Source organism: Naegleria gruberi (assembly GCF_000004985.1).
Source record: "Naegleria gruberi genomic scaffold NAEGRscaffold_1, whole genome shotgun sequence".
Taxonomy (NCBI): domain Eukaryota; phylum Heterolobosea; class Eutetramitea; order Acrasida; family Naegleriidae; genus Naegleria; species Naegleria gruberi.
Genome location: NW_003163326.1, coordinates 795883 through 820831, shown reverse-complemented (window position 1 = coordinate 820831; position 24949 = coordinate 795883). Strand labels below are relative to the sequence as shown.

Here is a 24949-nt window from a genome sequence, read left to right as displayed (position 1 = left end):
TTTATTTGGCTTCCACTTTTTCTGTTTGATTATCTGCTTGCTTCTTTCTTTTAGTGAGATTTGCAAGAATAATACCAATAAATATTACCAAGCCAATCCATTTGTTTTGAACAAAAGTTTTCATACATTGTTCAGAATTATTATAGTCAATGGTATGAATTTTGTAAACAGCTGCCAAAAGAGAAGAATAAACAGCTGTGTAATATGGCCATTGCTCGATAAAATCATATCCAGCATTATAACCAGTAATAGTCATCAAGGCACCAAAAATTAAGGAAAATCCTGTCAAAATTTCTCTTGTTCTTTCTCCAAAAAGTAAGGCAGTTGATTTGACTCCAATTTGTTTGTCATCTTTCTTGTCCTGGTGGGCGTAAATGGTATCATAAACAATTGTCCAAGCAATACTTCCTAAATAAAGTGGAACAACTATTGACCAATCGCAAAAACCAGCAAGAGCAGAATAGCCCACAAAAGCACCCCAGTTAAAAGTCAATCCCAAATAACTTTGTGGCCAATAAGTTATTCTTTTCATTAAAGGATAAGTAAAAACTAAGAATAATGAACTGGCTCCTACTGCAATAGTATACATATTAAATTGGACAAGAACAGCCAATCCAGTCAACAATTGGGCGCCTAAAAATATTATACCATTTCTCACTGATATTTCTCCACTTGCAATAGGTCTGGTTTTAGTTCTTTCCACCTTTTTATCAAAATCTCTATCCCATAAATCATTAACTGTACATCCTGCTCCTCTCATTATAATCGAACCTATTGCAAATAAACTTGCATAATATGGTGATGGTATTAATGAATTAATATCTGCCAATCCTAAACTCCACAAACAAGGATACAATAGCAACCAAGTTCCAATTGGTTTATCTAGTCTCATTAAACGTAAGTATGGTCTAATAGAGGCAGGTGAAGAGTCAACCATTTTTTGAGGCCATGAAATTGTTTGCACTTGTTGATGACTACATGAGTGTGAAGTAGTTTCTTGCTTGTTGATTACTAAATTATTATGATAATAGCGAATGGTATTATTGGCAGAAAATGTATATAGTCTTGATTCCGTGCTATTATTTTGTGTAAATGATTGGTTATTAATTGTTCCAATTGCTAATGTTTTATGGAGAGTTGCGATTTGTGAGAGTGGTTTCACAATTTTTGACCGTGTCTTTAAAATGTTCATTTTTTTCAATAAATTTTACTTTTTATTTGGTTTGCCTTCCAGTAATGAAACTCTCTTTCTCTTCTTTTCGTTTTGTGTTGTGTTTTGTGATACTATTTCTTTGGTTTTCTTTGGTTTGTTATTTTTTTTAGAGCCTGTCACGAAAGCCTTTCTCTTTTCCTTCTTGTCCAATGTTTTACCATCTTCCTTTTTAGAGTGACCAATCCTGGTTGACTTGATATTTTCCAAAGCTGTTTTGATCATCTTTTCCTCAGAAACAAGCTTAATTTCTGACATGTAATCAGGTACAGGACATCCTGAATTTTTCAATACATCAGCAATGTTCTTTAAAAGAGGAATATCTGCATACGTAAAGAATGTAAGAGCTTCACCTTTTTGTCCAGCTCTACCAGTTCTACCAATTCTGTGAATGTAATTTGGTACTGAGGTTGGAAAGTCATAATTAATAACACAACTAATATTCTTAAAATCCAAACCACGAGCCATGACATCTGTACAAATTAAAGCCCAAGTTTTACCAGTTCTGAAATTCTGAATTACTTCATGATTTTTCTTATCACTTCTCTTTCCGTGAATGTAATCTACGCAATAGTCAAGAGGATCTGATGCACCAGTTTCATTTGAACTTGAAGACATTCCTGTAGTGCTTGTCAATGTAAATAATAATTCCTTATATAATTGTTTTGCTCTATCTATTGATTGAACGAAAATAAGTACTGGAGGTTTCAATCCTTCAATTCTTATTCTTTCCTTAAGAGCAAGTAATTTTCCTTCCTCAGATCCAACAAATATTAATTTTTGTTCAATAGTGTCTGGACCTGCATTTCTTACACCAATACTAACTTGGACAGAGTCTATTTTCAATAAAGAGGTCTGAGTTTTGAGAGTATGTTCCAAACTTAAAGGAATAGTAGCACTGAAATATGTCTTTACCAAATTAGGATTAGTGCAAAAACCTAAAATTTCATCCACCTGTTCTATAAATCCTAAATCAAACAAACGATCAGCCTCATCAAAAACAAGCATTTCCACGTTAGTCAAATCAATTATTCCACTCTTAATCATACTTAAAAGACGCATTGGAGTTGAAATTAAAATATCGTTTCTCTTTGATTGGAATTTGTGGTTATCCCTCACTGCATGAGACTCACCTCCCTCACTATCGGCTGCGGATTGATCATTTAGACGAATCTTCCAATCCTTTCCACTTCCTAGTACCTCTAAATTTCTAAATATTTGGTCAGCTAAAACCTTTGTTGGAGTAATAATTAATCCTCTAAAACCCTCCTTCTTTGGTTTTCCTAATAGGCATAACATTGGTAAACAAAATGCAACAGTTTTACCTGAACCAGTTGGAGCAGCTACCAGACAATCTTTTTTAGAAAGTAAGACGGGAACAGCTTGCATTTGAACTGGTGTTGGAAGTTTGTATTTGAGCTTTGTTCTAATATTTCTATATAAATAATCACGAACCAAATCTGGATATCTATTTTTTAACTCCAAAAAAGAAACGAATGGTTTATAAGGGGAAACATAAACATCTTGAGAATTAGTTTTCATATTTGGAGCAAGAAGCAGGTCTGGATCCATTTGGCTTACAATACCTTTTATCTTGATCTTGTTTTGCTTTCTAAATTTCTTAATTTCCTCAGCTGTTGTCAATGGAGGTGGTAAGTCAGAAAGATCTTCCTCCTCATCTTCTTCCTCAATTTGAGATGTTTGTTGCTTTGATTCCTCGTTTGCTTGTTTCACTTTTTTAATACGATCCAAAACTGATGATGACTTTGAAGAGCCGAAAAAATCCAATGATGAAGCAGGAAGTAATTGTTCAAAAAGTTTCTCATCAGCCATATTATGTACGGTCAATGATGCTTTTGTTTTAGATGAATGACTGTCAACATTTATATTTGAAATGTTACGTTGTTTAAAACTATTCACTTGGGATGCATCATAAGCTAATGTTTTTGTGAGTGATGTGAATAAATCGGATGAATCCTCCACATTATCATTTTCAATGTCGAGAAGCTTCCTATCATCATGAGAAGGTAGTTTGGGCATCTTTTTTAAAAAATAATTCAAAAAAAATTTAGAGGGAATCAATGTCCTTCTTTCAAAAGTTGGAACATTTGAGAAAACAAAATGGTGATAAGAATTTTTCAACACCATCCGAAATAACTAGTGGATGCATTAATAATGACGATAGTGATGATAAAATCTATGATGGAAATATTTTGGAAATTAAATTTGACAAGGATTCGGAATCAAATAAATCAACTTGGAAAGCAACCCTTCACTTTCTTACTGGTGATTTATTTCCTATGAAAAATTTCGTACTGAGTAAGAAGAAAGAGACAAAATCAAGCACACAACGTGGAGAGGTTTCATTCCTAGAACAGATCATTTCATTCATTGTTGAAATAATATCATCCTCAGAGGGACTTGGCCCGGGAAGAGTGTGTATGCTGATTGGTTGTATATTTGGATTGGGTGGATATCTATATTATAGGTGGATCTATCTAAGAAGAAGAGAAATAAGAAAGGACTTTGTTGATTTTGCTCTTGAACAAAAATTCAAATTCATCAAGTGATCTATTTCCGTAAACTCCTCAGGATTGTTCAATTTAGCAAAGCAGATTGAGGTGAAAATGATGATTTTCCTGTCTTATTATTGAACACGTGTTGAGGCACTATGACAACGGTTACTGTTTAAATTAAACAGATAAACAAGCAAAAAAATAACAACAAACTCAGGAGTACAACATGAAAGTAAAGGCACTGTAAGTGTGTTGATAATAATTATTATTCATCAATATATTTACGAATTAAAATAATTATTAATAATATTAAATAATAACTGCAACAATACATCAAAAAACATGTAGCATTCTTGTTGGTGGATACGGAACAAGACTCAGACCACTCACCTTCTCTACTGCTAAGCCTTTGATTCACTTTGCCAATAAACCAATTGTTGTCCATCAAATTGAAGCTTTAAAGAAGGCTGGATGTACAGAAATTGTTCTTGCTGTAAATTATAAGCCACAAGAAATGATTGATGCTATGAAGAAGTACGAAGAAAAGTATCAAGTTAAGATTACCTATTCTGTAGAAAATGAACCATTAGGTACAGCTGGACCTTTGGCCCTTGCCAGGGATATTCTCGGTGCAGATGAAACTGAATACTTCTTTGTTTTAAATTCTGATGTTATTTGTGAATATTCATTGGATGAACTTTTGGAATATCATAAAAATCATGGAAAGGAAGGAACCATTATGGTAACTAAAGTTGATGATCCAAGTAAATATGGTGTAGTTGTTACACAAGATGGAAAACAAGGTGAAATTGAAAAATTTGTTGAGAAACCAAAGACTTTCGTTGGCGACAGAATCAACGCTGGTATTTATGTTTTTAGCACAAAAGTTTTGGAAAGAATTGAATTGAGACCAACCAGTATTGAAAGAGAAATCTTCCCATTGATGGCCAGGGATAAGGAATTATATGCAATGGATTTAAAGGGTTTCTGGATGGATATTGGTCAACCAAAGGATTACATTACTGGTATGTGCATGTATCTGTCAAGTGACAAACATTTGAGAGAAAATTCTCAACATTTTGCTAAGAATCCTGAGGATGGATCCTACAAGATCATCAATGAATCAACAGTTCTATTGGGAGAAAATGTCAAGATTGGTAGAGGAGCTGTAATTGGACCTAATGTTGTTCTTGGTGATAATGTTACTATTGGAGAAGGTGCTAGAGTTACTAGATCAACAATCTTTGAATCAGCTCATGTAAAGGAACATGCTCTTGTAAAATCTTCAATCATTGGTTGGAAATCTTCGGTCGGTAAATGGTCCAGAATTGCTAATGATACAGTTTTGGGCGAGGATACTCACGTTTCTGATGAAGTCTTTGTGAACAACGTTAAGGTTTTGCCTCACAAGACTGTTGGTGAAGATATTTTGGAACCAGGTCAAATTGTTATGTAATTATAATTATATTTGTAAATTAATAAATAAATTATTAATAAATATTAAATTATTGGCTTGATGCCATTATTGAACAAGCAGCTAGGGGAAAAAATAATTTTAATATTTAGAAAAAAAAATGAATGACATACAACAACGGATAGAACGTCAACAACAATTCGAACAAAAACAAAACGAACAAGAACAAAAACAACACGGAAAAAAGAGATCAAGAAATGATCAAGATAAGAAAAAGGATGATAACCTTCCCGAAGGATATAGCTATAATTATGGCAATGTTGATAGATCCCGTAGTTCCAAGGTGAAAGATAAACGAAGTTCTCAACTTCAGATCACTGCAGAGCAAATTATTAGGGAGGCCTTTGAAAGATCCGAAAAGGAAATCAAAGCACCAAAGCAAGATATCAAAGATATGGAGGAATTGGAGGAGTTTAGATTAAGAATGAGAAAACAATATGAAGACACTATTAGGAAAAATAGACATAGAATGACAAATTATATTAAATATGCACAATGGGAAGAAAATCAAAAACAAATTGAAAGAGCAAGATCTATTTTTGAACGAGCACTCGATGTAAATTATAGAGAACCAATTATTTGGCTCAAGTATGCTGAAATGGAAATGAGAAACAAATTCATCAATCATGCTAGAAATATTTGGGATCGAGCTGTCAGCTTGTTACCACGAACTGACCAATTCTGGTACAAGTATATTCACATGGAGGAAATGATGAAAAATATAAATGCTGCTAGACAGCTTTTCGAGAGATGGATGGAATGGCAACCAGATGAAAAAGGCTGGAAATCTTACATTAGTTTTGAATTGAGATATGGAGAAGTCGAAAAAGCTAGAAAAGTTAATGAAAAATTTATTCGTGTTCATCCAGACATCAAAACATGGCTCTATTATGCTAAATTTGAACAAAAATATGGAGGAAGAGAAGGGAAAACTCAAGCTAGACTGGTATTTGAGAGAGCTACTACCCTATTTGACTTGGAAGTATTACTTAAAGCCCAAAATTTTACAAGACAAAACCTTGATGAAGTAATTGGATTGTACATTGCATTTGCTGACTTTGAAGTTGTTAATGGGGAAGTTGAAAGAGCCAACTCAATTTACAAGTACCTATTAGATCGTGTTACAAAAGATTATGCTGATGTATTGTATCAAAAGTTTGTATCTTTCCAAAAGCAATTCGGTGATACCCACAGTATAGAAAATGTTATTTACAATAAGAAAAGATTTGATTTTGAAAATGATATCAAAGAAAATCCAAATAATTATGACGTATGGATTCAATATTTAACAATGGCTAAAGAGCAAAATGGAAATGATAACTTGGAAGAAACAAGAGATTTATTCGAAAGAGCAATATCCAATGTACCACCACTAAAAGAAAAAAGATACTGGAAGCGGTATATTTATATTTGGATAAATTATGCTATTTTCGAAGAAATAACAACTAAAAACATTACTAGGGCAAGACAAGTGTACCAGGGATGCTTAGAGCTATTAGCAAATGAAGAGTACTCTTCTCCTAATATTTATTTTTCTAAAATTTGGATAATGTTTGCACACTTTGAAATAAGACAGCACAATATGGATGAGGCTAGAAAAATTTTAGATACAGCAATCTCTATTATTCCAAAAGATAGAATTTTTAAGGAATATATCAAGGTTGAGCTTTCTCTTGGTAACATTGATAGTGTAAGACATTTATTCCAAAAACAATTAGAAGTATCTCCATCCAACTGTGAGGCATGGAAGAATTATGCTGAACTAGAACAAAAAGTCAAGGAAATCCAAAGAACAAGAGCTATTTATGAGCTAGCTGTGTCACAACCTAATCTAGATATGCCAGAATTGATTTGGAAGTGTTATATTGATTTTGAAATTGAACAAAAGGAATACGAGAAGGTTAGATTACTTTACAAAAGATTACTCGAAAAAACAAAACATGTTAAGGTATGGCTTAGCTATGCACTTTTCGAAAAAGCATTAGGATCCAATAATTTTGCAAAAACACGCCAAGTTTATGAAGATGCATACACTTACCTCAAAAAGGGCTCCATAGAAGAAGGAGGGCAACAAAATGTCGATGACCAAATACAAATTGCAAGGCGAGAGCAAAGATACCAACTTTTAATTTCTTGGTTATCATTTGAGCAATCAATACCAAATAACCAAGATATGATAGAGAAACTGAACCAAAAGAAACCAACTAAAATTAGGAAAAAGAGAAAAATTTTCAACCAAGAAGGTGAAGTATCAGGCTACACAGAATATGCTGACTTTATCTTCAAAGATGATGAAGATGAATCAACAGGAAAGAAATCCAATTTGAAAATTTTGGAGAAGGCCATGTTGTGGAAGAAAGAGAAAGAAAAACAAAAATAAATTATTTGCCAATTTCTGTTTTTTAATGTTTTTTCTTTTTTGTATTGACAAATTCGTATGTACACAACTGGTCGGAAATTCCAGTCGAAAGTCAACCTTATCAAAAGGGAAGGGTTACAACCTCCCATTAAAATCTACTGGGTTACTTTTTCTTTTTTCTTTGTTTGTTGTCTGTGGCCTTGTTCTTACGTTTTTTGTTGTCACCATCTTCAGAAGAGTTGTCATCTTTGGTTTCACTTGTTGAATTGATACTTGTTTCAGAAGTTTCGTTTGTTGGCTGGTTTTCGAGGGCAACTTTTCTTTGTTTTTCTTTCAGTTTTTTAAAGTAAAGTTGTATCCTTGCAATCTCTTGTTTCACAGGGTGTTCCTCCGGATTTATTCCTTGTGTTTTTAGGTACACTAATATATTAGTAAGTAACCAACAACAAATTGATGATGTAAAAAGAAAACAAATAAAATTTCATCCAACAAATAATATTATCAATCAGTTGTTCACCATAGATGAAGAAAAATCATAAAGTTTGTGAATAGGAATTAACATTTGATAAACATACGATAAAATAGAGTGTTCACTGTGTATGCACAACAAAGATTAACTTTTGCTCTTGATTCTGGATCTAATTTAGATGTTTTGGAGGTGAGTGGTTGTTCAAGTAATGGTTTTACCATGTCTTCTACAACCTTCAAAGAGTTATGAAATCGTAGCACTGAGGTTTCTACTTCCGAAGGCATTCCTTGCATTTTTTTTGTGATTTTCTTTAATTACCAACACACTAGTGCACAAATAATTTCAATTATTTCGAAATTTTGTGTAAATAATAATTTAATAATGTGCAGGTTGGTCATATTTTACAATTTATTAGATTAATTATTAGAAAAAATAACTGCTGTGAGTATCTTTTTGCTCTGCATACTTTCTAAATGGTGATCTTATAATAGAGTTGTCTTCTTTCTTGTATTCTTTGAACTGGGTTTTGTATGTTTGACTTCCAGAACTTCTACGACTTCTTTCAATTGGTGTAGATGGAGCACTATTGTTTGTGGTCTTTAACATATCCTCATCAAAAGTTTGCATTCCAGAAGATGTAACCAACAAAGGATGGTACGCTGAGGTTGTTGAACTGGTTGGTGATGTAGAATTTGAGTGCACAGATGATGCAGTATCATTTGGGCTCAAAATAGAAAAAAAATTTGAATTACTAGCTGAAGGTTGACTCAAAGAATAGCTTGGTAAAGCAAAACTTGTGGAAGAGAAAAGAGATTCTGGAGTTTTTAGCAAGAATGAATCTTTGAACTCATTGGCAATTCTTTCCGAAGGATCAGTAATACGTTGAGTTTTCAAAACTTCTGGATCAACTGATGAGAGTGGGTAAAGAACTGATTCTAAGGAATAATCAACTTTAGGGGCATTGAGGTGGTGTTGAACTTGTTTAAGAAGAAGGTTATCATCAGCCTTGTCGCTTTTTGCAACACTGACAGAGTGGCCATTGGTATGTTTGATAAAATGGTCCTCTCTCTCCTCAAGATTTTGTTCTCTCATATTCAACATTCTTTCTCTCGTTAAAATCTCCAAAACTTTGTCGTTAAGTTGTATTTCTTTTCTCTGGAAATACTCGTTCATCTTTCTCAATTCTTGATCCACTCTTGAAGAGAGACTATTGATGAACAGAGTCATCTTTTCAATATGTTGTTCATCCTTTTGCTGATCAACTTGTTGTAGTCTTCTTGATAAATACTCAATTTGATTATCAATTCTTTTTACCGATGACTGTAATTGGCCAACCCTATTGTCTGTGTTTTGCTTGAGATATTCCACATTATTTTTAACATCTGTAATATCCTTCACGCTCTCTGAAAGTTCAATTGTTTTTGTCCAACTTGAGTCATAGAGCTTGGAAATTAGGTCGAGTTTTTCATCATAATTTGATTGGGTATGTTGAATATTTGAAAGTTGGGAGATAAAGTTTTGAATTACTTCATTTTCAAAGTGAGTTGTTGGTTCCTCTCCTTCAGATATAAAATTGTTGTTTGGAGGAACTATATTCATTGCACTAAGTTCCATTTCCCTTGTTTTCATGTGAATAAATTCTTTCAAATGCTCCCACTTTTCTTCAAGGGATTCAACTTTGACATTGACAATTTGATTGAGGTTCTTATTCATAAAATTAAACTGCTCAATTTTAGAGTCTACTGTTTTTTCCAATTGCTCCTTTAGATCATTTTCCAAAATAGAGACCCTTCTATCAAGGGTTTCGATTTCTTCCTGATTACCATTAACAAAGGTTTGAGTATTGAATCTATTCTCAATTTTGCTTTCAAAATTATCAAACTGTTTCCTATACTCACGAAACAAATTTTCAACATTTGGTATATTATTGATTTGTTGATGAATTTGTTGATTAACTTGTTGATTGACTTGTTGTATTATTTCCTTCTTCAAATTATTCTGAATGAACATAAATTGATTAGAGTCTAAAGACTTTGTTGGAGAGGAAGCATTTGAACTGACATCTAAAGAATCGTCAAGTTTAGAGACTATTGAGGATGTGTCTGAGTTTCTTGCTTGCAAAGATGATGTAAATCTTAGCATATCAATTTCTGACTTAATTTGATCAACTTTGTCGCTGATTTCTTTAGTTTCCTTTGCATGTTCCTTATTACTTTCTTCAACGGACTGAATTTTGGTGTGAAGAGCATCAAACATGTTAAAACGGTCCTTCTTCTCTTCATAAAGTGATTGTTTTACGTTTGACATGTTTTCGTAAGTATAACTTTCAATATTATTGATTCTTTCAACAACCTCATCTATTTGAGTATCAGCTGAAGGTTGGGGTAACTTGAAGGTTTCTTGGTCGTTATTGGACTTTTCAAAAATAGTACCCAATACCTCATGAGCATATTTCCTTTTAGAAATGATACTCATTTCATCCCTAAGACTCGCCAATTCAGTTTTCAAATCCTCTATCACTCTTGATACATATTCAAGTTTTGATTCGGATTGAGGATTGGTGTTAGTTTCTTGTGCAATTACTTGTGATTGATGAATAATCATTTGTTCTGGAGAATTTTCATAATTGGAAATAAGCTGCGGTTCTGTCTCCTTTTCCTCTGGTAGTTGTAAATTTGATTCTAAAGGTTCAGATAAAGGTTCAGTGTTAAAGGTTGAGTTGGCTATAATCTTATTCAAATCACTATTGTTGGTACTTTGGTGAAATGCTTTGTTTTTTACATCCTTTTCAATTTGAAGCCTAGCCATTTTCATAATTTCAATCTCTTTTTTCATTTCATAAATTAATTTAGCATCTGAATTCTCATGTTGGGTTATTGTTTTTTCCATAACCGGATGGTTTTGTTTCTCATAATTAGAAAGATTTTCTACAACGCTCTCCATCTTTTTGGTATATGCATTCTTCACTTCATTCATTTCAGATTCAATACTGGTAAGTCTATTAATGAAATACTCTGTTATGATATCACTCTTTTGTGGAGAAGTCGTTTGACTTAGAGTTTCTGAAACTGTTTTGTTTTTTTGTTCTTGAGTTTGTCTTTTTCTTGGGGACAGCTGCCTTTCATCAATCTCTTCCAGTCTCACCATTACATCCGTAAGATCTTGATCAAAAGTTGAATTTTCTATCCCTCTTTCTTCTACTGACTTGGGATTAACTAATTTCTGTTTTCCACTTTTAATTTTTCCCTCAATATCTTTCAACTTGTTTAAAAGATCTTCAATTCTATTTCTATGCATATCCTCCATGATGAATAATTTTTTCTCGATATTGTCAATAGGAGAATCTTCAACTTGAAGAGAAACTCTATAATTTAAATATTTCTTGATCAACCCATGCTCCTTCTTTCTCAAAGTTATTAATTGTTTTAAAATATATTTCTTATTGCTTGATAATTTTGAAGCGCTCATTTCATTAGGAGCAAGGAAATCATTTAAAAATCTTTCCATAACTTCCAGATTTTCAAAATAGGTAACACAAGCCCTCAACCCTTTTTTTGGAAAGAGTTTTTGAAATGTGTGGAATAGACAATAACTTTCATTTCCATCATAAAATACCACCAAATAATCATTAAAACTATTTGACTCTTCCTCAATCACTTGTGCCTTTAGAATGCAGCAAATTGGCTTCTTTTCTGATGATTTAAACATTTGAATAATACCGTAATTGTTGATAGACTCTACATTCTCAACTTGAAGGTGAGCAGAGTAACGATCACATCTATTTAGAATAGAATTAATATCCATAACAAATGAGTCGTCATCTGTTTGAAGGTAATCCTTTAAATTGTATAACTTCTTTGCCATTTCTGCCATTCCTTCAATGCTTCCTTGTGTGATTATTGGTATCTTTTGATATAGAAGATTAACAGAGACTTCACAACATGTAACCTGTGTGAATTGTTCCTTTTCTCCTTTTGACCTCAGGAATGATGAGTCGATATCTGCAACTGTAGCTCTAATTTCCTGATTTGGAGGAATTAGAGGACCTTTATATTTGTACTCTTCCAAACTTGAGGCTGCATTCTCACCTGGTTTTGTTAAATTTGTTGGAGATCTTCCATACACTTGAATTTTATCACCAAGCCTCTCAATTCTAACGCCCCTCTTAACAGAATTTGATGGTGGCGGTGTGTGAGCAGGTGGTAGGCGTGGTGGTGATGACACCTTACTATCATTATTGAGAGGTATTACTGTGTGCAAGATTGGAGTAAGGGGAACAGTGGGAATGCTGGTGTTTGGTACTGGAAAGGTCAATTTGGTTGGTGTTTGTTCTTGGAAGCTGTTTCTTCTTCTGTTAGAAATCTCATGGATTGGTTGAAAGATTTTTGAAATTGTATCATCACTTGATGAAGGTGCATTGCTAATAGTATTAAGGGAGGAGAGTGGATTGTTAGATGAAGAATTTGCGTGTTTGATAAAATCTTTGATAAATAGATGGTAGGCCTCTTCTTTAAGATCATCCTCTATCAACGTTTGCACTTCATCGTATAAAGCAATACTGCCCGAATCCATATTATCCACTAAAATTGAGTGCAACTCTTCCGGAACTTCAATAGAACCAGCAACAAAGTAGGTGTTCCATATCTTTTTTGCTGTATTCACTCTTAATTCCACTTCATTGTCTTTGATGTTCCTGTAGTTTTGAATATCTGTCCACAAATCTATTAATTCTTCACAGGATAACACTTGCTTACAAAATGTTCTAAATGAATCTTTCATTATAGAATTCATAAGAATATCTTTAAGCCCCTATTAAAAATTGGTTCAAACAATAAATCAAACCATTCAAAATAAAACCTACTAACGCCTTCATCATTTTTTTTGGGAGTGATCCCACTACAATATTTTTCTGGCCACTTTCTTATTAAACGACTTGAGGGTGCTGTGCTCATTTTCCATGCCAAAATTGTACGGTCAAGATCGTCCAAAAAAATGCCAAAAGATTCAGAACATGTGATAAGTGATGATGAACGATCTCCCAATATTTTAAATATTGATGATGAGGAGGAGAATAAATCAAGCATTGAGCTGAATAGCATATCGGAAGAAGACAAAACATCTCTAGAAACTTTTAGAAAGTGGACATCCAGTCGTTCTGTCACAAATCCCGAATTATATTCAAGTTTGATAAGATACATTACTGGTCGTTCCCCACACCTATTCGAAAAACACTGTGAATTTGTGGAAAAAATTAAATATTTATTTCAAAATCATAAACCAAGCACTAGTGTGTTAGAAGAGCAAAATGAGGAATCAGAAGCAGAGGAACATGGCAGAAAATGGAACAAGGAAAGGTGGATCGTTAGTCTAAACAAGGAGCTCAAACTGTTCGATCCTAACAATCCTAAAAGACACCACCCACAGGCATTCCATATTAATTCAAAATACATGACAAAGGCTAATGTTAGAGATCGATATCGACGATTTTTTGCCAAATATCCTGCATTATTTTACATTTACAAGTATACATTCTTTTCTGGAACAATTACTATGGTATCTGAAATTTTAGAAAACAATATTGAATTGAAAAAGAAAGCTGAATATTTACCAACATCATTTAAAACATGGTAAATATTTCAATTCAAATTTAACATTAGGTTTTGATTTCTGTCAGTCATTCAGCATTTTTAAAATGAATAGGACAAACGAAGGATTATTTTTCATAATTGAATAGACTTCATTGACTCAATAAGAATTTGGAAGCATTAAATAAATTGATAGCGTAAATCGTATTATGAGATATTATTTTGATTGTTTTATAGTGATATATTTGTGGACAATTTACAATAATAATTTCGCTTCCTTGAACTTTTCCGTTGATATTAAGGCTGCCTTTGTTTCCTTATTTTTAGATTTTTATTTATTAATTAAAAAAATGGAAAGTCAAACTGTTCGTCTCGTTGTTGTTGGAGATGGTGCTGTGGTATGTACTGAGCATAATTTTAAAATCCTTAAATCTATTATCAGGGTAAAACATGTCTCTTGCACGTCTTTGCTGAAGGTGTATTCCCTGAAAAGTATATCCCAACGTATGTATTTACAATAACCACATGTTTAAAACGTTCTCCTTATTAGAATTTTCGATAACTATTCATCAGAAATTGAACTCAACAATCAAACCATCAAGTTTTTATTGATGGATACTGCTGGACAAGTAAGTACGAACGTAAATGTAATGCAAGAACCTTTTTGTAGGAAGGTAAATATTGAAGTTAACAAGTTTTCCTATTATAACAAATAATAATGAACCTTAATATTAATTCCTCACAGAGTAAGTGAATTCAAGTGTAAAATTATATTGATTAACAATATTAGCTACGATAATCTTCGGTAAGTGATCATATTTTGAAAAATAATTCCCTTATCAAAGCTTAATAGACCACTCTCCTACCCTGACGCTAATGTATTCTTGTTGTGTTTCTCCATCGACAGTCCAACTTCTTTGGAAAACGTAAAGAATAAATGGGTTCCAGAAGTTAAAAAGCACAGACCAAATTGTCCTTACATTCTCGTAGGAACCAAGGCGGATATTAGAAACGACAAGAACATGTTGGCCAAACTCAAGGATCAAGGTGTTGAACCAGTCTCTGTTGAAGCAGCAAACCAAATTTGCAAGTCAATCAAAGCTGTTAAATTTATGGAATGTAGTGCCATGTTGAATGAGGGTGTGAGAGAAGTTTTCGAAGAAGCTCTCTATAATGGTATGTATCCTCCAACAGAGAAGACACAAGAAAAGAAGCCAGGCAAATGCACTTTGCTTTAAACCTTCATTAATTGTAACACCATCAAATAAAAGTTAGAACAAAAAAAAATGGGAAAATTTAGTGCTCTCAAGTCGACGATCAGAAGAACAAAAACCGAAATTCACAAGGAAAAGAAGAAACAAAAAAGACAATATCAATTAAAAAGTAGTACCGGAAAAGTATGGGACAGGGAGTTGACTGCTAAATACAATTATGCTCGATTGGACCTCGTGGCTGACCCTAACAAACCGTCAGAAGAGAATCACCAAGTTGCCGAAACACTACCAAAAGAAAAAAAGCCAGAAATTTTAGATGAAATCATTAGTAAAAAGCCACAATTCAAATCGAGATTGTGCTTTATTGTTCACGAATCGGAAAGAAAAACTCTGCAAGCACTAATTGACAAACATGGGGAAAACTATACAGCAATGGCTTGGGATACTGATGTTAATATTCTACAATGGACACCTATACAATGTGAAAAGAGAGTTAAAAAGTACAAAATTTATATGGAACAACTTGAATATGAAGCCAAAACAAAGACTGGAGTTAAAGGCCCAGTCCAACCAAAGAAGAACTACAAACATCCTATCAATGAAGGAGACAGATATCAATATCATAAGGAAACTGATGTCTTCTTTTAAAAGAGGAAAGTGACAAACCTTAAATGTGTGACTCAAATGGCAAAAGAATGTTGACAGAATTGATAGCAAATAATGAATCAATAAAGTTTCTTTATTGACCTGTTTCTTTGATTCAAAAAATTTTCTAGCCAATTTTATTAAGTTTTATTATTTTTTAATTCGTTTTGATTGAAAAAAATTAATAAAATTTGAAACAAAAAAATGGTTAATTCTTCTACAACAACTTCATCCGATTCTTCATTGTGGGAAAATATTGTCAACGCATTGAAGGAAAACAAGGGACTTGCAACAGTACTAGGCTCAGCTGCTGCTTCTGTTGTTGGTTTCGTTCTCTATAAAGTTTTCTCTCAAAATAAGAGTACTAAAAAGTTAGCGGTTTCCATCAAGACTGCAACTGAAAAGCCTGTTGAAGTAGCTACACCAGTTCCAACTGAACCTGAATGGATCTTGTACAATGTTGAAGACGCTTCTGGAATTTCATCATGGAAGGTTTGCAATCAGAAAAAGATTGGAGTTTCCTTCAAGATGCCAGCACAATATGAAGTGGAAGTCCACTCTCAAGGACCAATTACCACAATTACTCTCATTGATGCCTCTAATATGAATATGATGATGGGAGGTGGTGGTGATGCTACCATGATCACTATTGAAGACGTACCAGCTGAGCTTGATATCAAGCAATATATGAAGAATAACGTTTCTGCTCTTGCTCAAACTCAAGTTCCTTTCAGAGTTTTAGAAGAAACTGATCGTATCAAGGTTAATGGAATTGAAGCCTGCCAAATGATTTCTGAATTAACAGGACAACAAAAAGTTAAAATCTTTGCCATTGCTTTCAAAAATCCAGAAGAACCTAACAAAGTTTTAATGTTCCAACATATTGGTACTGACATGAAGGCCTTTGAATCAAATATTGGTAGAACTAAAAATATTATTCGTACTGTCAAATTGCAAAAGGGAGAATTGTTTGGAAGAGTTTCTTACAGAAATGACAAACTTGGATATATTCTCAATTTGCCATCAACTGATTTCCTAGCTATCGGATCTGCCACTGATCGTGCTCTCTATTTGGGAAATAAGAATGTTGAAACTTATATGATTCACTATTCAAAGGAAGATAATATTGATAAGGAAATTGTCATCATCTCTAATGAAGCTCAAGACTTTGAACAGTTTGTTTCTGAACAAAAGTCTCTTCATTCAACCAAGACAGGATACATGACTCTTGGACAAATGAAAATTGGACACAGTAATGGTGAACTTATTGCCTATAGCGATAAAGCTCACTCTTATGTTGCTAGCGAGAAAGAAAAGTCTGAAGTCCAAGCTGACTATGATTTTATTGAAATTTATTTCCAACGTGGATCTAGTATTTACACAATTTTAGGAAGATCATTGCCACAAATTAGTGAAAAATTCAAAGTTGATTTCCTTACTATGGTAAAGAAGATGAAATTCTTTGAAGATGTTAATGCTTCATCTGGTTCATCATTGATTTATGAAAATACTGAATTCAACTTTAAGATTTCCCAACCAATTAAATTGCAAGCTACAGCAAAGGAAAATAATAGTGACAATCCAGTTGTTACGTTGTTGGCTCAAAACGATGAAAACAGTCTTCCATTGGAAACCATGGTTTCAATTGCTGAACCAAATCAAATGATGCCAGTTTCTGATTTAGACGGTTTGTCCCAATTAATGAAGGCTGAATTACAAATGATTCAAATGTACTCTGGTGGTTCACCAGTTAACATTGAAAGAGATGGAATGATTAAACTCAATGATGGTTCTGATGCTTTCTCAATGATTTACTCAATGGTTGATCCAATGAGTAATGAAAGTTTGGTAATGCATCAAACTGGTTTATTATTACCTTCAAAGAAGATTGCCAACGTGAAGAGTTACACTTACCAACAAATGTACAACGATCAAGTTAAGGCCAGTTTCGACTCTATCCACAAGAGTTTTGGTTGTTCCAAACAATAATGTGTAATAGTAAACAAGGGTGAAAGTAACGCATACAACTTTAATTTATAAAAATAAATATTAAAAAATGTCTAAACGAGGTAGAGGAAAAAATATTAGTGATGACGAATTAGAAAATCAATCAAAGAAAACAAAACCAACCAGTGGTGATGATTTTGTTTATGAAGAGGATCTTGATGATGGATATGATGATGATTTAAAGGGTGATGAGAATGATAGAAGATACTTGGAATCACTGGGTGATGTCGACCGTGAAGAAATCATCTCGGAAAGATACGAGAGAAGACTCGACCTAAGAAAGAAAAAGGAAGTACTTAGAAAACAAGGTAAATTGATAGAAAGAGGAAGAAAACCACAATCTGCAAGTAAACCTATTGAACAAAAACAAAATGATGAGGTTGACTTGTCATTGGACGAAGAAGACGATGAACCAGTAAGGAAAAATACAAAGAAGGCATCAACAGCTCGTCGTACCAGAAGATCAAAACCATCTTCTGATGATGATGAGGATTACGAAGATGATGATGATCAAGAACCTGTACAACCATCCAGAGGTCGTCAACAACAACAAACAAGCCAGTCACACCATGAAGAGAGTGACGAAGAAGACCAAAATATATTTGGTGATGGTAGTGATAATGAAGAGGAATCCTCAAAATGTAAAATTACTAAAAAAGATATAGAAAGAATTTTAATTAGAAGATCAGCATTGGAAAAGGAGTTTAAAGAACCATACTTTGCCAGCAGCGTGGAAAAAGCTTTTGTTAGAGTTCTTGTTGGATTCAATGAACGTGCAAAAAAGAAAACCTACAGATTGTGCCAAATTATTCAAGTTCAAGACATGACCAAGGACTATCTTTTTGGAACAAATAATTCTGAAAAAACTAAGAAGGGATTGCTTCTCAAATTTGGAGTACAAAAGAGAACTTGGCAAATGAGTGCTATTAGTGACAACAAGGAAATAGAAGAGAATGAGTATAAGGCATGGAAGGCTGAAATGGAAAAAGTAAATGAGAAATTCCCAACAAGAAAGTTTATTGATGAAAAGATTCAAAAATGGAAATCTTTAAAGGAGTTCAGATATACAGATGAACAAATTGAGAACATGGTTCAAGAAAGAAGAACTCAAAAAGGAGGACTTATAGTCAAGAATAAGCAATCTATTGCCAGAGAAATAAGTGCTGTTAAAACAAAGATCAAACTAGTTGATGATGAACTCTACTTGAGAACACATCAAAGCAAGCCTAATCAATTTTCTGAATTTGATGAAGATGATGGTAGAAGTGAAGTTCAATCAGAATCCTCACTAAAACAAGAAAGACAAAAATGGGAGGAAGAATTAAGAAAATTGGAGAGAGAATATTCTAAAATCGATTTCCTTTCACCAACAGCACAACGTTTGGGATATATCAACAACAAGAATAGAGCTATGGATCAAGCTGCACACGAGCAAAGAAAGAAAAATCAAAATTCTGCCGGCAATGCAAATCAAGCTATTGGTCAATTAGATCCATTCTCTAGAAGAAAAACAGCCTCATCTTTCTTTGTGTTGGCTGACACAGACGAACCAACCCCTGCCAAAGAAACCACATCACAACAATCAAAGCAAACTGAATCCCGTAAAACTTCTGAAACTCCAGAGAACAGTTTAGTTAGTGCTCATGACTTCCAACTTGATTTGAATGATACAACTCAACCAATTATGACAACACGTAAAATTCAACCAACCACAAACAAGAAGAAAAATTCGAATAATAAGAGAATCACTCTAGCTGAATATAAAAGGTTGAGAGGTCAATAAAATACTACAAGCTTTAATAAGTTTTTTAAGTAAGATCGGTAGGGTCGAAAATATCTTGGTTTTCATCTTCCTCATCGTCAATTTCGGCTGGGGCAGAAGGAGCGATTCCTACTGGTTTAGAGAAATCATCTGTTTGTTGTGTTGGTTTAGTTGAGGGAACATATTCAAGATCGTCATCATCGTTTGATTGTGGTGCTTTTTGTTTTGAATCAGTTGCACCAGTCAAGTCGTCTCCCTCTCCATTTGGAATCTCTGCATCTTGTCCATCCTCTTCTTCGTCATCATCGAATTCAGATTCTCCTCTTTCCAATCTTTCCCTACGCTCCTGTTGTCTTTGTTCGAAAGCTGCTTCTTGCTTTTTTTGAAGGGCTGTCAATTCCTCTTTTGAAGGCATTTGAGCAAAGGCTGTTTTTGGTTTGTTTGTACTGCTACTGCTACCAGATAAGAATGAGTTATTACCAGTTCTTCTGGATGCCTTAGGATCTTCCTCTTCATCATCACTACCAGTATCGAAAAGTGCTGCCTTACCTCTAGCCTTACCACCAGAGCTAGAGCTAGACCTAGTTCCGCCTTTTGCTGTGCCACTCACTGAAGGGCTGACTGGAGTGTTTGCCTTCTTTTTCTTTTCATTGAGTTCATCAAGAAGAGGGTTTAATGACAATGTCAAACCAATCTTTGAGACTGGACCTTCCAAAAACTTGATTACAGAGCTTGTTTTTGCTTGATCCAACATTCTTTCATCTCTATTTTCAAAAGAACTCACTAATTGAATTGCAACGTCACCTTCATCATTCTCACAAAATCCAGAAGATCCACTATCATTGGTGAATTTGTCCAAAGCATTTTGAGCAGCAACTGGGTCATCATTCTTCAAATAGAGAATAATAATCGCCAGCATGGCTTTTCTTTCATTGTTTGGTTGAGATAGAGATCTAAAAGCATTAATTTGTGTTTCTAAATTTTGAATAGCTTCAGTATATAATTTATGTCTTATTAGAAAGTTATTAAAATTACGAAGAATATCAGTTACATTGTGATATTTTCCATTCATGGTTGAAGCTTCAATTCCTTCCTTGTATAGTTCCACACATTGATTCAAACAATTTGGTTCCTTTTCCATTGATTTTGCTGCCTTGACAAGAACCTCAGCTGCACGATCATTCTTTCCATCATCAAGATAGAGACGGGCTGCATCTTTATAATTTTTAAAGGCACTGATGTAGTCTTTAATTGTATTTTGATAAATGTTGGCTGCCATTTCATAGGATTTTCCTGCAGAGTAGAACATTTTATTCTTTTCATGACAAACTCCTAAATTAATTTATATTCAATTATTATTAATATTTTAGTAGGAAGACCACATACCTGCTCTCAAGTAGCACTCAACAGCTTTATCATCCTTTCCTAAATTTTTATATAACAAGGATGCTTTTTCAAATTTTGAAGCAGCTGTATCCCAATCAGGTGACCAACGAAATAATGATCGTTCAGTTCTAATATTTAACTACGTTATACTATCCGAACATATTTAAAACCAAACCTACAGTTTCTTTCCCTCTTTTTCGAGACTGTCTGCTTCTTTCAGTTTCTCTGCTGACATTTTTTTTATTAGAAAGTTAAAAAAAGAAAGGAGATAAAATAGGGCGACAGTAATATTTTACCAGCTTCCAATCACGCATCTAATCTTCTTTAATATTGTAGGCCTTTACAAGTTGATCATTACAACATAGAGCCATCAAACCAACTTCATGAATATTCCATGCAATATCATTCACCCAATCTTCCATCTTTTGATTTTTAAAATTTGACACTCTCCCTCCAAAACTAACTTCAGTCTCGTATGAATCATTTGGGGTATCATTATTGAATTGCAATAGGTTATTTGATTCTCTCATGTCCCATATCCTTAATGTTCTATCAGTGGAGCTTGTAGCCACTAAATGTTGCGTATGTGGACTCCATTGTGTTGACGTTATTTGGGAGTAGTGAATGTTAGATAGAATAGATTTTGGTTTCTTCACATTTCTCAAATCATAGGTCATTAATGAATTATCAAAACATCCCAAAGCTAAAGAGTTTTCATCAAATATATTCAAATCCATTTTTAAGGCACATGTCTTGTTATGAATTCTAAACGATTTAACACAAGGATCTTCCTCTTGTCTCAAATCCCATAAGCACACAAAACCATCTCTATCAGTAGTGAGAAATTGCATGGGAGAATGAGTATTCCACTGAATATCATGAATAGGAGGGGCCTGCAAATCATCAATACTTTCCAAATTTGATTCTTGTTCCTTAATGACAAGTTCATGTTTTTTAGTGTGAAATGTTTGAAGAGATTCATTGGAATCTTGATTTTCATGATACAACTTGATAGATGAATCTATTCCTCCTGTTATTATCCACTCTAGAGAGATTTTATCCCAATCCAAATTTGAGATACTTTGAGTATCGAACCATTCTCTATACATACAATCTGTATTCTGTGTATCAAAAAATCTTAATACATTATCATGACAGGAACTGAGAAGAATACTTTCGTTTCTGTGTGACCAAAGGATATGTTGACATCCAACATTTAGCTGAATTTGATGTTCAATTTCAATTTCGTTCTTTGGTAAAAAAGAGAGTAAATAAATAATGCCAGAAATTGGTGTATGACCTGGTCTGTTTGAGGTTGCCACAGCAAGTTGATTTTCAATAAAGGGACTCCACTCTAGTGAATGAGGATTATTAACAAGACATATACCGACTCCCATTTTCCCAACCTTTCTGATAAAAAATGTTTGTTATAAAATAACAGTAATATTTGGTTCAACTTTTGTTTTTTAGAAATCGGAACGAGATTTTGAAGTTGTCTTGATAACCGAGGTATTTGTATTTTTAATTTTTTTTATAAATAAGGTTTTAATTGAAGTTCTAATTGTTTTGTGTAATGATCTAAATAATTTACAACATTGGCCAATTCAGAAACAGATTGATCAATAGCATCGACTTCTTGAAAATTATTTTGTAAATTTTCATAAAGTTTCATCATTTTTTGAAGATTTGAATGAACAATATCCACTCTACCATTCAAATTTTCATATTTCTTGGAGATGGCTCCATTCATTTGTTGTAATAAATCAAGTTCGTTAAATCCTGCTTGCATTTCTCCTTGCAATAATTGAATAAAATCCGAAAACATTTCCTCGGTTAATTCTTCCAAATTTTTAGTATGTGATTGATTTTCCGAAGTGATTTGTGCAGATTTAACTGCAGAATTACTTCTTTCTCTATAGGTGGATCTTTTCTTTTCCAGTTGATCATCTTCTTGACTGTCCTGTTGAATATTTTTTGTTCCCTCTGATTGTTCGTTCATTTTTAATTTTTTAGAAAACCGAATAATCATTGTTTTAAAAATTTAACTTAATAATTAAATACAATGTATTTAAATAATTCTAATAATTATGAATTAATATTCCAACTACCTACCGCACAAAAAACATGTATTCCGACGCGTATTGATTGACCTTTGTCCTGGCATCACTCCCGACTGTATGCGACCATACTTGTGCGCAATAAAAACTAAAAGGATACCTACCGACTGTACCTCAAACAAGCAAAAAAAAATGAGTTACATTTTATATGGATTTTTGGCTGCTATTGGTGCTTTCTTTACCTACTGGTTTGTCCTGAGATCGGATAACCAAGAAACCGAAGAAGAAGTTGAAGAAGAAAAGTAGGTTTTATTTTCTACTGTATAAGATAATTAAATTTAAAATAATTTTAAACTTTAGCAAGGAATATGTTGATGATGGAAGGCCAAAGATGCTCATTCTCTATGGTTCTCAAACAGGTACAGCTGAAGAATTCTCTAATACATTAGCACAAGATGCTAAAAAGTACGGCTTTAATGCTGTTGCTAAGGATATGGTTGACTTTGAGCCTGACCAAATTTCAAATGAAAAACTTGTCATCCTAATGGTTGCAACTTACGGTGAGGGTGAACCAACTGATAACGCTCGTGATTTTTATGAATACTACAAAGACACAAGTATTTCCTCTGATATGCTTTCAGGTGTCAAGTTTTCTGTTTTTGGATTGGGTAACAAGCAATACAAGATTTACCAAGCAATGGCGAGATTCTTTGATAAAAGATTTGAAGAGCTCGGTGGTGAAAGATTCTTTAGAAAGGGAGAAGGTGATGCTGATGCTGATATTGAAGAAGATTTTGAAGAATGGAAGTCACACATGTTATTGACAGCTTCTGACATTTTCTCTACAACCATTACAGAAGAAGAAGAGGAATATGAACCAAAGTTTACTCTCGACTTCTTAAAGAAGAATATTGCCATGACCCCATTCAAATCATCAAGTTCTGCTCCTGATGCTAAACACCCATTCTTGGCTACCATTAGTAAGAAGGAACAATTGTTGAAGAGTTCTGGATCGGATAATAGAAGTACTGTTCATGTAGATTTCAACATTACTGATAGTGGAATCAAATATGAAGCAGGCGATCACTTGGCTGTCTATCCAGCTAATAATGAAAATTTGGTAAATGCTTATTTGGCTAGAATCGGAATTACTAATGAACAAGCCGATGCACCATTCCAATTGAGAAATCACAAAGATAACAGATTGGCTAGTTATTTCCCAAAGGATGCAATGACTCTCAGAATTGCATTCACTTATTATATGGATCTTAATGAACTCGCAAAGAAGAAAGCTTTCAAAGTTATGGCTCACTATGCTCAAAATGAATCTGAACGTACTGAACTCAAACTTCTTGCTTCAAATAGCGAGGAGGGTAAAGCCAAGTACAATTCTTTTGTTAAGGAAGGATGTCGTAATGTTCTTGAGGTTTTGAATCATTTCACATCTGTCAAGTTACCAGTTGACGGCCTTTTAGAAATTGTTCCAAAGATGCAAGTTCGTTACTACTCTATTGCTTCCTCATCTCAATTACATCCAAATACTATTTCCGCCGTTGTTGCTGTTGTCAAGTATACTACTCCAATCGGAGCAAACAAGGAAGGTGTCTGTTCATCATATTTGGAAAGAATTGATGTAGACAAAAAGGCTTTTATTTATGTTCGTCAATCAAGTTTCCGTCTTCCACAAGATCCAAAGACTCCTGTTATCATGGTTGGACCTGGTACTGGTATTGCTCCATTCCTTGGATTCCTTGAACAAAGAACAGCTATGAAGAATAGAGGAGTTGAACTAGGACCATGTCATCTCTATTTTGGTTGTAGAAAGAGAGGTGAAGATTATATTTATAGTGAAGAAATGGAAAAGGCAGAAAGAGATGGTGTTATTTCTCTTTTAGATGTTGCCTTCTCTAGAGATCAAGGAAATAAGGTTTACGTTCAACATAGATTAGAATCTAGAAGTGAAGAATTATTCAACTTTTTGAATAATGGTGGCTATTTCTACATTTGTGGTGATGCTAAACATATGGCAAAGGATGTAGAAAATGTAATGTTGAACAGTATTCAAAAATATGGTAGAATGACTGAAAAGGATGCCCAAGATTATTTGGAAAAATTAGGTCACAGATATCAAAAGGATGTTTGGTCCAATTAAAGAAGTTTCAAAACTAATAAATAATAATTTAAATCAATTTAAAATCAACAGCCGTAAAATACATGCATTAATTTTTGAAATCAACTTTAATCTATTTCGAATTAATGAAGATC

General features: G+C 33.6%; 13 protein-coding genes across 13 annotated transcripts; 8 read left to right on the top strand and 5 right to left on the bottom strand.

Moving 5' to 3' along the window:
• Window position 1: 1 nt before the first annotated feature.
• NAEGRDRAFT_29145 (uncharacterized protein) lies at window positions 2-937 on the bottom strand (the record flags this gene model as incomplete). Its single annotated transcript, XM_002683123.1, has 1 exon — window positions 2-937. The coding sequence occupies one exon, from the start codon at window positions 935-937 to the stop codon at window positions 2-4; it is 936 nt and encodes a 311-aa protein (XP_002683169.1).
• Window positions 938-1453: 516 nt separating this feature from the next.
• Window positions 1454-2623, bottom strand: NAEGRDRAFT_1095 (uncharacterized protein; the record flags this gene model as incomplete). The annotated part of the gene is made up of 3 exons (XM_002683122.1): window positions 1454-1773; window positions 1819-2328; window positions 2380-2623. Coding segments are annotated over 3 exons (1074 nt in total), but the record flags the coding sequence as incomplete, so codon positions are not given.
• A 668-nt stretch (window positions 2624-3291) lies between these two features.
• On the top strand, window positions 3292-3780 carry NAEGRDRAFT_61374 (uncharacterized protein; the record flags this gene model as incomplete). The annotated part of the gene is made up of 1 exon (XM_002683447.1): window positions 3292-3780. The coding sequence occupies one exon, from the start codon at window positions 3292-3294 to the stop codon at window positions 3778-3780; it is 489 nt and encodes a 162-aa protein (XP_002683493.1).
• A 172-nt stretch (window positions 3781-3952) lies between these two features.
• NAEGRDRAFT_61373 (uncharacterized protein) lies at window positions 3953-5182 on the top strand (the record flags this gene model as incomplete). The annotated part of the gene is made up of 2 exons (XM_002683446.1): window positions 3953-3969; window positions 4075-5182. The coding sequence occupies 2 exons, from the start codon at window positions 3953-3955 to the stop codon at window positions 5180-5182; spliced, it is 1125 nt and encodes a 374-aa protein (XP_002683492.1).
• Window positions 5183-5300: 118 nt separating this feature from the next.
• NAEGRDRAFT_77769 (crooked neck protein) lies at window positions 5301-7604 on the top strand (the record flags this gene model as incomplete). The annotated part of the gene is made up of 1 exon (XM_002683445.1): window positions 5301-7604. The coding sequence occupies one exon, from the start codon at window positions 5301-5303 to the stop codon at window positions 7578-7580; it is 2280 nt and encodes a 759-aa protein (XP_002683491.1). The 3' UTR covers window positions 7581-7604.
• Window positions 7605-8114: 510 nt separating this feature from the next.
• NAEGRDRAFT_29091 (uncharacterized protein) lies at window positions 8115-8312 on the bottom strand (the record flags this gene model as incomplete). The annotated part of the gene is made up of 1 exon (XM_002683121.1): window positions 8115-8312. The coding sequence occupies one exon, from the start codon at window positions 8310-8312 to the stop codon at window positions 8115-8117; it is 198 nt and encodes a 65-aa protein (XP_002683167.1).
• Window positions 8313-13020: 4708 nt separating this feature from the next.
• On the top strand, window positions 13021-13659 carry NAEGRDRAFT_61370 (uncharacterized protein; the record flags this gene model as incomplete). The annotated part of the gene is made up of 1 exon (XM_002683444.1): window positions 13021-13659. The coding sequence occupies one exon, from the start codon at window positions 13021-13023 to the stop codon at window positions 13657-13659; it is 639 nt and encodes a 212-aa protein (XP_002683490.1).
• A 304-nt stretch (window positions 13660-13963) lies between these two features.
• On the top strand, window positions 13964-14851 carry NAEGRDRAFT_29308 (rho family small GTPase; the record flags this gene model as incomplete). The annotated part of the gene is made up of 4 exons (XM_002683443.1): window positions 13964-14011; window positions 14056-14117; window positions 14164-14254; window positions 14459-14851. 4 exons carry the CDS (start codon window positions 13964-13966, stop codon window positions 14849-14851), a joined length of 594 nt encoding a protein of 197 aa, XP_002683489.1.
• A 48-nt stretch (window positions 14852-14899) lies between these two features.
• NAEGRDRAFT_45108 (uncharacterized protein) lies at window positions 14900-15475 on the top strand (the record flags this gene model as incomplete). The annotated part of the gene is made up of 1 exon (XM_002683442.1): window positions 14900-15475. The coding sequence occupies one exon, from the start codon at window positions 14900-14902 to the stop codon at window positions 15473-15475; it is 576 nt and encodes a 191-aa protein (XP_002683488.1).
• A 201-nt stretch (window positions 15476-15676) lies between these two features.
• On the top strand, window positions 15677-18606 carry NAEGRDRAFT_61368 (uncharacterized protein; the record flags this gene model as incomplete). Its single annotated transcript, XM_002683441.1, has 3 exons — window positions 15677-17438; window positions 17542-18493; window positions 18534-18606. The coding sequence occupies 3 exons, from the start codon at window positions 15677-15679 to the stop codon at window positions 18604-18606; spliced, it is 2787 nt and encodes a 928-aa protein (XP_002683487.1).
• A 681-nt stretch (window positions 18607-19287) lies between these two features.
• Window positions 19288-21929, bottom strand: NAEGRDRAFT_77767 (uncharacterized protein; the record flags this gene model as incomplete). Its single annotated transcript, XM_002683120.1, has 3 exons — window positions 20807-21929; window positions 20628-20755; window positions 19288-20573 (listed from the first exon to the last, which is right to left on the bottom strand). Exons 1-3 carry the CDS (start codon window positions 20860-20862, stop codon window positions 19288-19290), a joined length of 1470 nt encoding a protein of 489 aa, XP_002683166.1. The 5' UTR covers window positions 20863-21929.
• A 229-nt stretch (window positions 21930-22158) lies between these two features.
• Window positions 22159-22626, bottom strand: NAEGRDRAFT_61365 (uncharacterized protein; the record flags this gene model as incomplete). The annotated part of the gene is made up of 1 exon (XM_002683119.1): window positions 22159-22626. One exon carries the CDS (start codon window positions 22624-22626, stop codon window positions 22159-22161), a length of 468 nt encoding a protein of 155 aa, XP_002683165.1.
• A 252-nt stretch (window positions 22627-22878) lies between these two features.
• On the top strand, window positions 22879-24866 carry NAEGRDRAFT_77765 (NADPH-cytochrome P450 oxidoreductase). Its single transcript, XM_002683440.1, has 2 exons — window positions 22879-22986; window positions 23045-24866. The coding sequence occupies exon 2, from the start codon at window positions 23076-23078 to the stop codon at window positions 24834-24836; it is 1761 nt and encodes a 586-aa protein (XP_002683486.1). The 5' UTR covers window positions 22879-22986; window positions 23045-23075; the 3' UTR covers window positions 24837-24866.
• The last annotated feature ends 83 nt before the right edge of the window (window positions 24867-24949 follow it).